At 36.3% G+C, this 12,023-nt stretch overlaps 1 protein-coding gene across 4 annotated transcripts in view; it reads left to right on the plus strand.

The window, feature by feature from the left end:
• TCEA1 (transcription elongation factor A1) overlaps positions 1–12,023 on the plus strand; it is a 64,913-nt gene that overhangs the window by 13,996 nt on the left and 38,894 nt on the right. For 3 of the 4 annotated variants that reach the window (XM_027826510.3, XM_037892617.2, XM_027826509.3), the window contains exons 2-3: positions 2,442–2,504; positions 7,779–7,884. In XM_027826510.3, coding sequence (XP_027682311.2) covers positions 2,442–2,504; positions 7,779–7,884 — 169 coding nt within the window. Of the gene's footprint in view, positions 1–2,441; positions 2,505–5,852; positions 5,945–7,778; positions 7,885–12,023 lie in introns of those variants that run through there. The other variant, XM_027826511.3, reaches the window with a different exon arrangement.

Below are 12,023 nucleotides of genomic sequence, written 5' to 3' on the forward strand. Positions count from 1 at the left end.
AAGTATATAGGATCAGTGGTTAAAATAAAATGGCCCATAATCCAAAGAGGATGAGAAATAACGAGGGTATAATGTAAAAAGTGAATTGTTATAGGGACTGGGTAGCTGTACATCCAGGTTATTAGTGACAATTTTTAGAATCTGATAACTGTTCAGTCTTTGAAATTAATTGATTTGTCTAGTACCTAGTGGACAGGTGTCTGTATCACAAACTACAGATTGCACTAATTGGCTGTTCGTTAGCGGAAAACAAAACTGAATAGACCCTGAACTACACAGGAAAACTCAAGTACACTTAAATTCCTGGAGATACTTCAGGTTCAAGAAGGAGGTACAATGAGAAGGTGTGGGAGACAGACTGCACTGTCGCTACCTCTGCTGTATTATATCCGCAGAAAAAGTCTTTTGGCCTCCAAGCCAGGCAGTCTGACATTTCTTAGCAGCAAAGAGTTCATTTTAAAACAGTGCATTGCTTGGAGATGGTGGTTAAGGGTATAGGTGTACAGAATCAGAAGGCTGCTTCTTTAAAGCTTCTGAATCATGAGTACAGAGGTGAGATACAGTTGGGCCTTCCCTCCCGTTCTTTCCTTTCCTTGTGCTCCCTTTCCCTTCCCCCTCAAAAAAATGAAACACATGGAATTTAGTATAATTAGTAATAAATATAAAATCTGTATCACGAGAAGTTTGTTAGAGGATTTGTTAATGAATGTTGGCAGCTGATTATCATACTTTACATGTATCTAGCCTTTTTCATCCTTAGGAAAACACTAGACTTTATGGAAGCATTCAGATATTTGGCGGGTTATATATTGGGAGATCCATTTCTGTAAACCTTCTTTTCAACAGAGCTTCTAAACTTCACAGGACAGGAGTTCTCCTTTGTTAGGAACCAGGGGAGACTAGGCAGAGATATTTGCTCAGGATCTGTTCCTTGCATGCTGTTCCTTTGTAGCACCAATTAAGAGCTCATAAGCATATAGTATCGCTGGGCAAAATAAATGACTTTGGTTAACCACAATTTTGTTAGTTGAAGTTTGCCTGTATATAAAATACAAGTCAAATGTAGCCATTCTGGGATGGGAGCCACCAGCACAGTACACTACATTAAGGTGAGAGGGGAAGATTTTGTCCAAGATGTGTGGGCAAACACCCTATCTTGATAAAACTGCAATGGGATCCTTAATGTCCATGCATCTCAGAGAGAACTTTTTTTTTTTCCCCCTCCCCTGGAGTGTGACTAAAAGTGACAGCTTATTCAGTCAATCTTGCTTCCTCAGTGTATTCAGAATAATAGCTGCTTACAGTATTGACTAAAGTTTAGGGGTATTTTTTTTTAAACTGTTAGTAGGTCTAACCTCAGTGCAGCATAGTTGAGTGAATTAGATTCTGTTCTGGAGCATGCATCAACTACAAAATGAACTAGGTGATGAATCTACATTAGTGATACATGAACCAGAAAGAACTCAGATTCCAGGTTGAGTTTGCAGTGTTGTCCATTGGAGAGAGAGAGTTTTCACATGTAAACTGATTAGATTTGATTTAGTGGAATTAAGACAAGTATGGATCCATGCTCTGCAATTTATAACTTTTAGGAGCAGAACCTCATTTTAAGGTTTCGTCTGAAAGATCCACTTGCAGTACATGCATGGGATTCTGGGTATTAGATTGGAGACGAATGTAGTGATAAGAGTGGTTGCAGATAGCTATAGCTTGAAAGAAAGCCCTCATTCAACTTTTTTCACTTGCAGAATTTTTGAGTGATTTAGAAAAATAAACACTATCCCAAGGGGAAAACTACACTTGTGTGTAGTAAAATACTGTAATCTGGTTACCCGTGTTTGATACCTTTAAAGAAATATATTCTACCCATGCCAACATAATTCCAGTTAGAAATATTTCTGGTAGAGGAACTGGTTACCTAAGGATTGGTAATGGGATGTATAGAGCCTTCATCTTCAGGTTGCTTATTCTAATCTAGCCCAGTTCATTACGGACTGAAACATGCTGCTGTGTGATGTCTGTCTGGGGAACTTGAGTGAAATGAGTCTGCTGTAAATCCACTTCCCAAGGTATAAGTATTGATGTGACTTTAACCACTCCCACAAATGGCGTTACATGGTAATCTTAATAGAGAGACCAGAAACTAAATGGTGTGGGACTAAACTGCTCTCACCTCCAAGATAGCATCTCCGGATTGGGGTCGAGGCACATTGATGTTAAGAGTCTGGAGAAACTTGCAGTGTCACTTCTTGTGCTAAGCTTGTTCTGTGGATAAATAGGATTTAAGTCTTCAGAGTTATCAATCTGGAACCTTTCACAAAACTAAAACTTATACCGTGGGAGTTTAAAGAGAGATCACTTGTGTTCTGCTAAACATTTTAGAAGTTAACTGTGTAGGAAATAAAATATATTTTGAATAATACTTTATGCATGTTTTACAGGCTGGGGCACTGGATTTGCTAAAGGAGCTTAAGAATATACCTATGACCCTTGAGTTGTTACAGGTAAACCTTTTACATTGCTGTTATATTTTAAATATTAGCTTTTAAATGGCAAAAATAAAACCTAAGAGATTCTTAGATTCAGATCTGAGGTCCACCAGAATATTCTCTGTTCCTTGCATCAGTGTACAGTTGAAAAGGTTTCATTTAGATTACAAGACCTTTGGGGTAGGGAACTTCCTCTTTGCCTGCCAAGTACTGTACACCTGTGCTGCTTTGCAAATAATAAAACAATATATTGTCCATTTACCTAGACTGACTCTTTCTGTCAGTTTGCATGCACCACCATAACTGGAATACACACAGACAAACCATCTCAAAGAACCACAGTTACTATGTGGTCTTTTCCTCCACACCAACTTATGGCAACTCTTTTAGATTAGCTCTTGTCCAGAAGCAAGCCCTTGCAGATGCTTTTAAAACTTTTCTGTTTCAGTTATATGGGCTAGAAAGATTGTGCATTGAGGCACAGCCCAAGCAAAAGGCAGCTTATCAACTATGTCGGCCTGTTAGTAGGGTGTCTCAGAGATGTATATTGGAGGCACAAATCTGCTGTGCTCTTGCACTAAAGAAGGAGAGAAACCTATTACAACCCTTTATAGGTATAGCATGCTCTCTCCCTCTTGGATCTAGTCAGCTCCACCGATCAGATCATAAGTGAGTGGAGCCACAGTTTTGCCCTGCCCTGCATTTGTTCACAGGGGGGATATGTTGGGTACGCAGCCCGTTCCTGCTTTCCCTGTATCTAAGTCTGTGAATAGGGTAAGTCTTATACAGCTGTGCAGGAAGGTGTGGGGGAGCCTAATATTCCCTTGCTCCCCCTTGCATCTGGGTGAGGTGAGAGTGGTGTACAATCTAGCTCTCTTTTTGAGCTTTACCTATTTTCTGGTATGCCTTTAATTGAAAACTAGGCTTTAATTGGGCCACAAGTAATCTTTCATCGAGAGGGGAAAAAAATCTTTGATGATGAAATCTTCCAGAATCTGCAAAGCTCTTGGCATTGTCCCATGAGGAAGCAACACTTTTAAAGTAATTGCATTGTACTTAATAATTGTAGCTCTTGGTAACAAGTGCTATAATTAAGGTTGGAGGATTGTTTCAAGTACAACTCAGTTTTACTTGCTTATAACTTTAATAGAATGCTTTCGATAATCTAGTTTCAGCCAAAAAATGAATTTTTCTTGGTTGTAAATTTAAAGTAAACCCTACTAGCTGTGTCTGAGTGATGAAGCTGAATGGTTTTTTCCCCACTCTGTTAAGAGAAGAATTTCCACACTTTGTTTGTATGATTAAAAGCAGATGGACTATGAAACTTGCATGTTACTCAGCAGTGAATAAGCTCTTGGGCTAAAATAGTTGGATGTATAATAATTGTGAAAAACTCAATAGGCAGCTAAGATTTTTACCAGAGTCTAATGAAGACCTATCTCCTTTGTGACATTGCAGTGCACACTGCCGCTGTGACAATTTGAGTTAGAGGCGTTGTACATAAAATGCAGTCTCTCCAAATGACACTTTATCATTATGGTTGCACAGATGATAATTGCATTTCCCGATTAATTTTAAGGTTTCAGTGGCAGCACTAGCCTTGCCACGTTGTACATCCTGTATATTTTGTGGACTACACTTATAAATTATATTGTTACTCTTTACAGAAAAGGGATTTGAAATGTCCACATGCATCCAATGTGGATGAGTTAACATTGCAGAAAAATACCATCCATTTTTAAAAAGTTTTATATTTGCCACTTAACATACTAAATGCAAAGAATTTTATTAGATATGAAAGTCTATGAAGGATCCAAAAGTGCTTTACAAACTATGTATAAATTCCTCTACTGCCAGAGTCCACCCATCTATGAGGAGGGAAGATGGTGGCCATATAGATAAACTGGTGCACAGTGCCATGATTGAAAGCCTGAGGTAGGATGGAGAAACTTTGACCAAAACCAGCAGGACAAATTCCTCGCTTAGTGCAAGAGACCTTCAGGGTCCATGTGGATTAAGCATGGTCTTTGTTTTTAACTGCATCAAAATTGATTAAACAAATTGATGACTGGGATTCCAATTCATAGTTCCAAAGAAATATCGATTTCATACCTGATACGTACATTGCTAACCTATCTCCTTTACCTCTCTATTGCGGTAAATTGGCTTAAATTATCAAAGAAGGAAATGCCATACTTTGGCATTTTTGGCCTTAATCTGTTGTGCCAAAACATAGTTTATAATTCTCAGTTTCTTGTTGCTTGTAACTTTATATTAAGCTAACATTTCAGATTTGACTTAATCATGGATTTTTCTTATGGTTTACATATAAGGTTAAGATACTGGAAAAACCCACCAAACAAAATAATATAGTGTTCTTTGCTCTCTGAGCTGATAGGTAGCTCCCTCTTAGGGAAGGATGGCACTATCACTGTCCAATGGATTCTGCCTCTCCTATCTTGCCTGATGCTTGTAGCAGTGTAGACTCCTTCTGAGACATTTATGGGATCTATAAAAGAAAGAAACTCCTCCTCACCACATTTCCTCCTCTCCTTCCCCCCCCCCCCCCCCCCCCCAAGAAGTATAAAGATTGGAATATCTTTGGAAAAAATCACGGTGGATAGTTTACTTCATTGGTTAAGTAATAAAGTGCTTAATTTGTTAAGACTTTGAGGAAACAAGCCAGATAAGTTAAGATTTTGATCACTGCTCTGTATAAGCCATATCATGCTACATTTTGACCAACGCATTTCTCTGCCAAACATGCCTCTCGTTTCCTTTAGTCTAAAATTTAATAATTACACTTTTTTTTTTAAGTCAGAGATTTCCCAGTTCTGAGGCCTGAGGTTATTTGATGACTTTCCTTTACTAAAACCTTGCAGGAATCACCTGCTTAGAAACTTGAGCAGTTGTCCTATTCCTTGTTGCTTACAAAAATGTGGTACTGGGATTTTGATTGGGTGGAGGGCATGGGGTAGAAGAACAAATGTGTAACACTTCCAATATAAATAAAAAAAACCCCTCTTAATTTTCTCTTTAAAGAAGAAAAATAGTAATACCAGGCCATTACAAGGTTAAATAGAATAAATAGTCATAGCAGCTAGATCCTAAGATGTTTGAAGGTCTCTTTTCTTTGACAAGAATACAAAAAGGAATGCAAAAAAAAGTAAGCCTATTAAAAGCAATATGAGAAATATACATTGCATTAATGGCTTAAATGACTCGAAGTAAGAGTAACTGAACCTTTGTTTAAAATTTGGCAATAAAGACAGGATAGCATTATATAATTAAGGTTGGTATTTTTTTTTAGTAGAAAGTAATCTGAGATCAAATTAGAAAACTGTATTAAATTTTTTTTGGCAGATGTTTCAGTTTTGGAGCAGGAGGAAGAGGGGAAATTGGAAAAATATCCCTCTACATCGATAGATCCCTGAATAACTTGGGAGTATATTAAAGTAAGAAATACCAAATTATTGTGCTAAATAGAGATTATGCCCCACCCACTAAGTTATAAAAGGAATGGATTGTAGAAGAATCTCTTCCTAACACTGTAGGTGGCAGTTGCCCTTGGAGTTTTAGTAAACTAGTTTATCGTGTATACAATATATAAGTCCCAAAGGACAGAATGTTCGTAAAATTCTTTGTTGTCATGTTTTAGGATCCTCTCCATCAATATTTTAGCTTTTCTCCAAGCTATTTGCCGAAGGGTGGGATTTTGTAAGGCAGTGGTTTTCAACCGTTTTTCATTTGCAGACCCCTAAAAAATTTCAAATAGAGGTGCGGACCCCTTTGGAAAGTCAACGTGTAGTCTGCAGACCCCTACCATAGAAGTCTTAGACTGAAAAGTGACGGAGCAGAATTCAAATGTTGCAGGTCCTTGGCACGGCATTTGGTGCAGCCTGAGAAAGGGCACTAAACTGGGCATCTGTGATAAAGACAACGCTTCTGGGCTTTGACCTGTAGGTGGGGGTATTAACATGCTTTTGGTTGATCAGAAAAATGGAATGCCTTTTCTGGGACATGAAACTTTATTTTCATTAGTCACCTTTCATGGATCCCTTAGACGTAGCCTGCAGACCCCCAGCGGTCCACGGACCACAGGTTGAAAGCAACTGTTCTAAGGAGTCTAAGTGACTTAGGAGCACATCTCATGGGAAGTAAATGGGATTTGTGCTTTGAAGTCACTTAATTGCTTGTGAAAATCCCACCCAAGATCTACTGAACTAAATTGATCAAATTTATGAAATTCATAATTTCTAACACTATTCAAACATCTATAAAACATTTTAATATTTTAAATTTTTGACAAGCCATTGCTGTAATTTCGGTTGCATAATAGCTTTCATTGTAAACACCCTCTCTTATAGAATTTTTTAACTTTCCTCTTTTCAGGCTGAAATACTCAGTAGTCTGTCTGAAGATGAATTGTTCCGGGAAATTTGAGCAATAGTTCTTAAGCTGTCTTTGAGGGCAAGGAAACAGACAATAAACATGGCCTTTTAAAAACAGTTTTCCAGTCAAAATGGAAAACAGTGGGAATTATCTGTTGGCAGCTACAATATGCCATTGATTACTAACAAGTATAAATATTGAAACTTGGGGACACTATTGACATTTTAAATGTACGTTTCTTAAATTACTTGTCCCTGAGAAGTTTCTTGGCTCCCTAAAATGAGAACATCAGTCATCATGCAGCCTCATAGAAAAGGTGGATTTCTTTATGTTCATAGGTATGTCTGTGCATGTTGTCCCATTTCTTGTACTCTGCCTTTATCACTTTTGTGAATAATAAGGGTACTGAAATATTATAGGATCCTGTGCTGTGAGAGCAGATTTCTAATACACTAACATTTCCTCAAAGGAGCTTTAAATGTATCGGGCAACATAGCAGTTAAAAAAAAAAAAGTCATCCTATAGGATAACGTCAAGTGATGCAATTTCTATTTTCCTGTTTTAGAATGGACCTCTATCTAATATATTGAATGATCCCCCCCACCACTTAAACCATAAAACATATGTTTTGTTCCAAGTGAACTTTTTTTTTTTGATTGCATGCTCCTATCAAGAAAAGTTTATTAATGTGTTTTATCAGTATAAATGTGCAGGATGTCTTGTGAAAATCAATTCAGTAAGGATTTGCAACTTAATAAAGTAATTTCAGTCAACTTCATAGGGATACAACTGACTGGATGCTTAGATTTTTACCTTGCATTGTCAAAATGCAGCTTAGCTTTTTGTATCTGTTCAATGTCTTTCACAAATTGTGATGTATATCTTTTTCTGTTGCAGTCCACAAGAATTGGAATGTCAGTGAATGCAATACGCAAGCAAAGCACAGATGAAGAGGTTACATCTTTAGCAAAATCTCTCATCAAGTCTTGGAAGAAGCTGTTAGGTATGACTGCAAAAAGCTTTTTAACAATCTTCCTTCTCCCTCAGGCATTTAATCATTTGTATTGTGGGCATTATAAACTATTGCCACCATTTTGATTCTTGGCTCACCAGTTCTCACATTCAGTACTGAAGTTTTTTCTGTATCATTTTCATTTTCCCTGTGCCCTCTATCACTGCATTACTCATGGGTCCCCTTAAGGGCCATAGTCAGTGTAGCTTCATTGGGATAATGAGTTGCTAAGAACAGAGCAGCGTGAAGCACGTCTCTGTGACATGACTAATATCTATTGGACAGTTTCACTGCTTGCTACTGAACTAAATGCCAGAGTGGCCTTATTGCAGCATTAAAACCTACTGACCTTTTGTTTGTCTGGATCAACTATTCTCTGCCTTCCAAAGTCTTTACAGTACCTGTACATCAAGGTGTTAAAGGGTTTTAATCTTAACTGTCAGTGGGTCATAAACTATAGGAAAGGAAAAGACAAAAATCAAAAGTTGACTTAATGCTATTAGTATTATGACTAGTACATAGCTCCAATCTTATAGTAAGAAAACTGAAGTCTAACTAGTTCTGTATGCCTTTTGCTCACTCTCTGAAACCTCAGTATTCATTAAAGGCACTTGAATAAAGTGAATGGAACTTAAATAGTATTCCTTTAAATATTGTGTACTAATTATTAACACATCTAAGGAAATTATTCTTGCAACATTTTTTATGCCAGGACAAATCACATCACTGTCATCTTAGTGCAGTTTTAAACACCTGAAACTCATGAACTGTGTTTATTTGGAACATTGCTGATAATACATATACCTTATTCGTGGCTTCATCTCACGTTCACATAAACTTAAGTTTAGGGAGTTTCTTCTGGTAGCTTAATATTTAAAATGTGAGGTCTGCTTTTGTTTTACAGAAATTACAAGAGCTGCTGGATTAATAGAAGTCTTTTCAGTTTAGACAAGTGTGCTATGCCAGCTGTCATCCAAGTTAGCTAGCTATACATTTCAAGGCAATCTAATTTCATCACCTTCGCTCTTTTCTAAATGATTGCAGGAATGGTTTGGCATCCGTTTTAGAAAAGTGTTTCAATAAAAAATGACAAATTATGGGAGTCTTTTTAATGGGGCTGTTTCTAAAATAAAGGCTTATATATGCTGAATTAAAGCATGAAACAATATATAGGACTCTAATACCTGGTTGAGCAGGCATTTTGTGAAGGCAGAAGTACAGCAAGTGTTCTGGTGAACAAGCTTCTAAAATCATGTCCTGTTTTGTTATTACCAAGAGATGTACTTTACCAATAATTTGATCTGATGTCACTGGTAAATGTAACCTAATAAACTCAAATGCATATATTTTTGTATGCCTTTATGTCAATATGAAACTTAGTGAAGTCTTCCATGTATTTTGTCTACTTGTTATGTAAAACTGGAATTTGATTCCGTAAAAAAACAACTGAGCAAAATGCTGGTAAATACTAAGAGAACAATACAAAATGGTTTTGTTTCTTATTCAAAATGTAAATTCCTGCTGTTCTGATATAAATAAATTAAAAATATACCCTTCCTTCAAAAACTTGTTACAAATTATCAGTAAATTATCCCAATCACTAGGCAACAAATGATATTTTCTTTATCATTTTCAGTGCAAACCTACAGAATGTGCTAATATTTTTTTCATTTCAACCATCTTAACTTTAATCTACTTTTCCAGTGACATGTTTCTCCTTTTTCAACAATCTCAAAATATCCTGGAAAGCCAAACTTTTTTGAGGAGAGAAATATTTTCCAATTATTGTGAAGATGTTTTCCCCCATCTAATACAAATAATTAATTGGAAAATATTCTGAAAGAACTGCAGATAGCTTCCACTGGGATTTTCCTCAGGATCGTAAAGCTAGAGAAATATTTTTAAAAACAAACCATAGATAAGCTAGAGTTGTTCTTATTTCTCCTAAATTTTAAATTATGTTGAGATTTTTAATTACTAGAGATCAAAATGACTACTCCAGGAGTATATTGTCTAATGTCCACTAAAAAATAGGTATAGTAGATCTCTCTTGTTAGTGAGGTTTTTTGAAGAAATGGGAAGGTCTTGGACATACTTTAGAAATTGGGGGAAGACCTTAGATAGATAATAAAAATGCTGATTAATCACCAGTTCATAGTCTGATGAATATAGCTTTAAAAATAAACTAATACATTGCAATTCTGACAGTGAAGCAAAGATTTTAACAGTAAATAGGATGAGATTTCAAATTACAATGCAGAAAGTGACGATAAAATGTATTTGAATTTCAGATTTTGCACCAAACTTCTAATTCCCCCGGCCTTGTCTGAATGTAATATACCTTACATTTTTGTCCCATATATTTAAGAGTACCCCTAATATAGATAAATAGTTCAGAGGACATCTATGTTGTCATTTCTTGATGTGACAAAAGACATAAATGGAAGATTAAAAATTCTCATAAATTGAAGAAAATATTCAAAAATAGTAGCAATAAGGATAAGAAAAGGTCAGCTGACTGGAGCACTGGTAATTTTAGTCTCTCCATAGTAAGCAAACATTGCAACTTTTGGCATCTACTTTGTAGCTGTGAGACTAGCTACTTTTGCTTAAATCTGACCCACAGAAAGACTGAGTAGTGTAGATTTCAGAGTAACGATGTGCCAGGCTTTAAAGTTTGGCAAAGAGCTTCTTGATTAAATCAAAGCAGAAATAATTTCTAGAACATAACAAATGTTCCTTTGGATTCAGTGTATTTGTTCTGCTTGTCTTTACCAATCCTTACCTTGACAGTGACTGATTTTTAAACATTAGAATATATTGAGACATATGAAAGTGTTTCTCTTTAGAGGAAGAAATAACCTATTTCTATGTGCACTTTGAATACAGTAGAATCTCAGAGTTACGAATACCAGAGTTAAGAACTGAGCAGTCAACCACACCCCTCATTTGGAACTGGAAGAACGCAATCAGGCAGCAGCAGAGACCCCCCCTCTTCCTCCCCCCCCCAAATGCAAATGCAGTACCAGTACTGTGTTAAATGTAACCTACTAAAAAGGGAAAGTTTAAAAAAAAAAAAAAAAAAAAGATTTGACAAGGTAAGGAAACTGTTTCTGTGCTTGTGTCATTTAAATTAAGATGGTTAAAAGCAGCATTTTTCTTCTGCATAGTAAAGTTTCAAAGCTGTATTAAGTCAATGCTCAGTTGTAAACTTTTGAAAGAACAACCATAATATTTTGTTCAGAGTTATGAACAACCTCCACTCCCAAGCTATTCATAACTCTGAGGTTCTACTGTAAGTTCAATAAAAGATCATTCTTACTACCATTAAAAATGCTAGCTGGCTACAATTCTGGCATGTAATTGTACTGATATCAAATGACACTAAAGTTTTGAAGAATTTGAAAACTGATAGCAAGAGTTTGTACTGGTGGTAATTAAAACTGAATTTTTTTTCTGAGATGGAGAGATGTGACCACACTGTATCCAGAACCCCAATTATTATTATTTCAAGAGTAATGTGTGTAATTGCACCCATGTATCCTGTCGGGTTTATTAAAATCACTTCTATATGTGAAAACATAGCATTGATCATGCACAGAACTGACTCGATCACCGATTTCCTTGATCACTGTGTAAATCTTGTTTCTCAGGCGTACCAGGGCGAATGTTGGTTCACTGCTATAAACTCCAACTCATTGGAATTTAAAATTAATTACATTGTCGTGCACTGTAGAGTTGTGTAACTGGGCCAAGAGGGTGGAAAAGTTAGGGACTTCATTTTGTGTTGGCATTGGTTTTGACTTTCACAGAAGAATTCAGAATACTGTATGTCAGGCTGTTGTACAAATTATTTCAATTACGCTGTTTGTAGTGCTTGTAAAACAGGGTGTCGTCAAAGATGGCAACACAGGTGGACAGCTGTTAACTGTTCTGAGCTCTGAAATCTTTTGAGAGTTGTTAAGTTCAAAAATTCAGTTATAAACATCTTTTTATTTGACAGGTTGTGTATACTTTGTAAATTAAACATTTTTTTGGAACTTTTAAGAATGAAGAGAGAACCTAAAAGAAATCAGGTGAGGTTCTGAACCTCAAAGCATAATCAAAATTTCTCTTGATGAGAACCACAT

The sequence above is a fragment of the Chelonia mydas genome, chromosome 2 (assembly GCF_015237465.2).
Source record: "Chelonia mydas isolate rCheMyd1 chromosome 2, rCheMyd1.pri.v2, whole genome shotgun sequence".
Taxonomy (NCBI): domain Eukaryota; kingdom Metazoa; phylum Chordata; order Testudines; family Cheloniidae; genus Chelonia; species Chelonia mydas.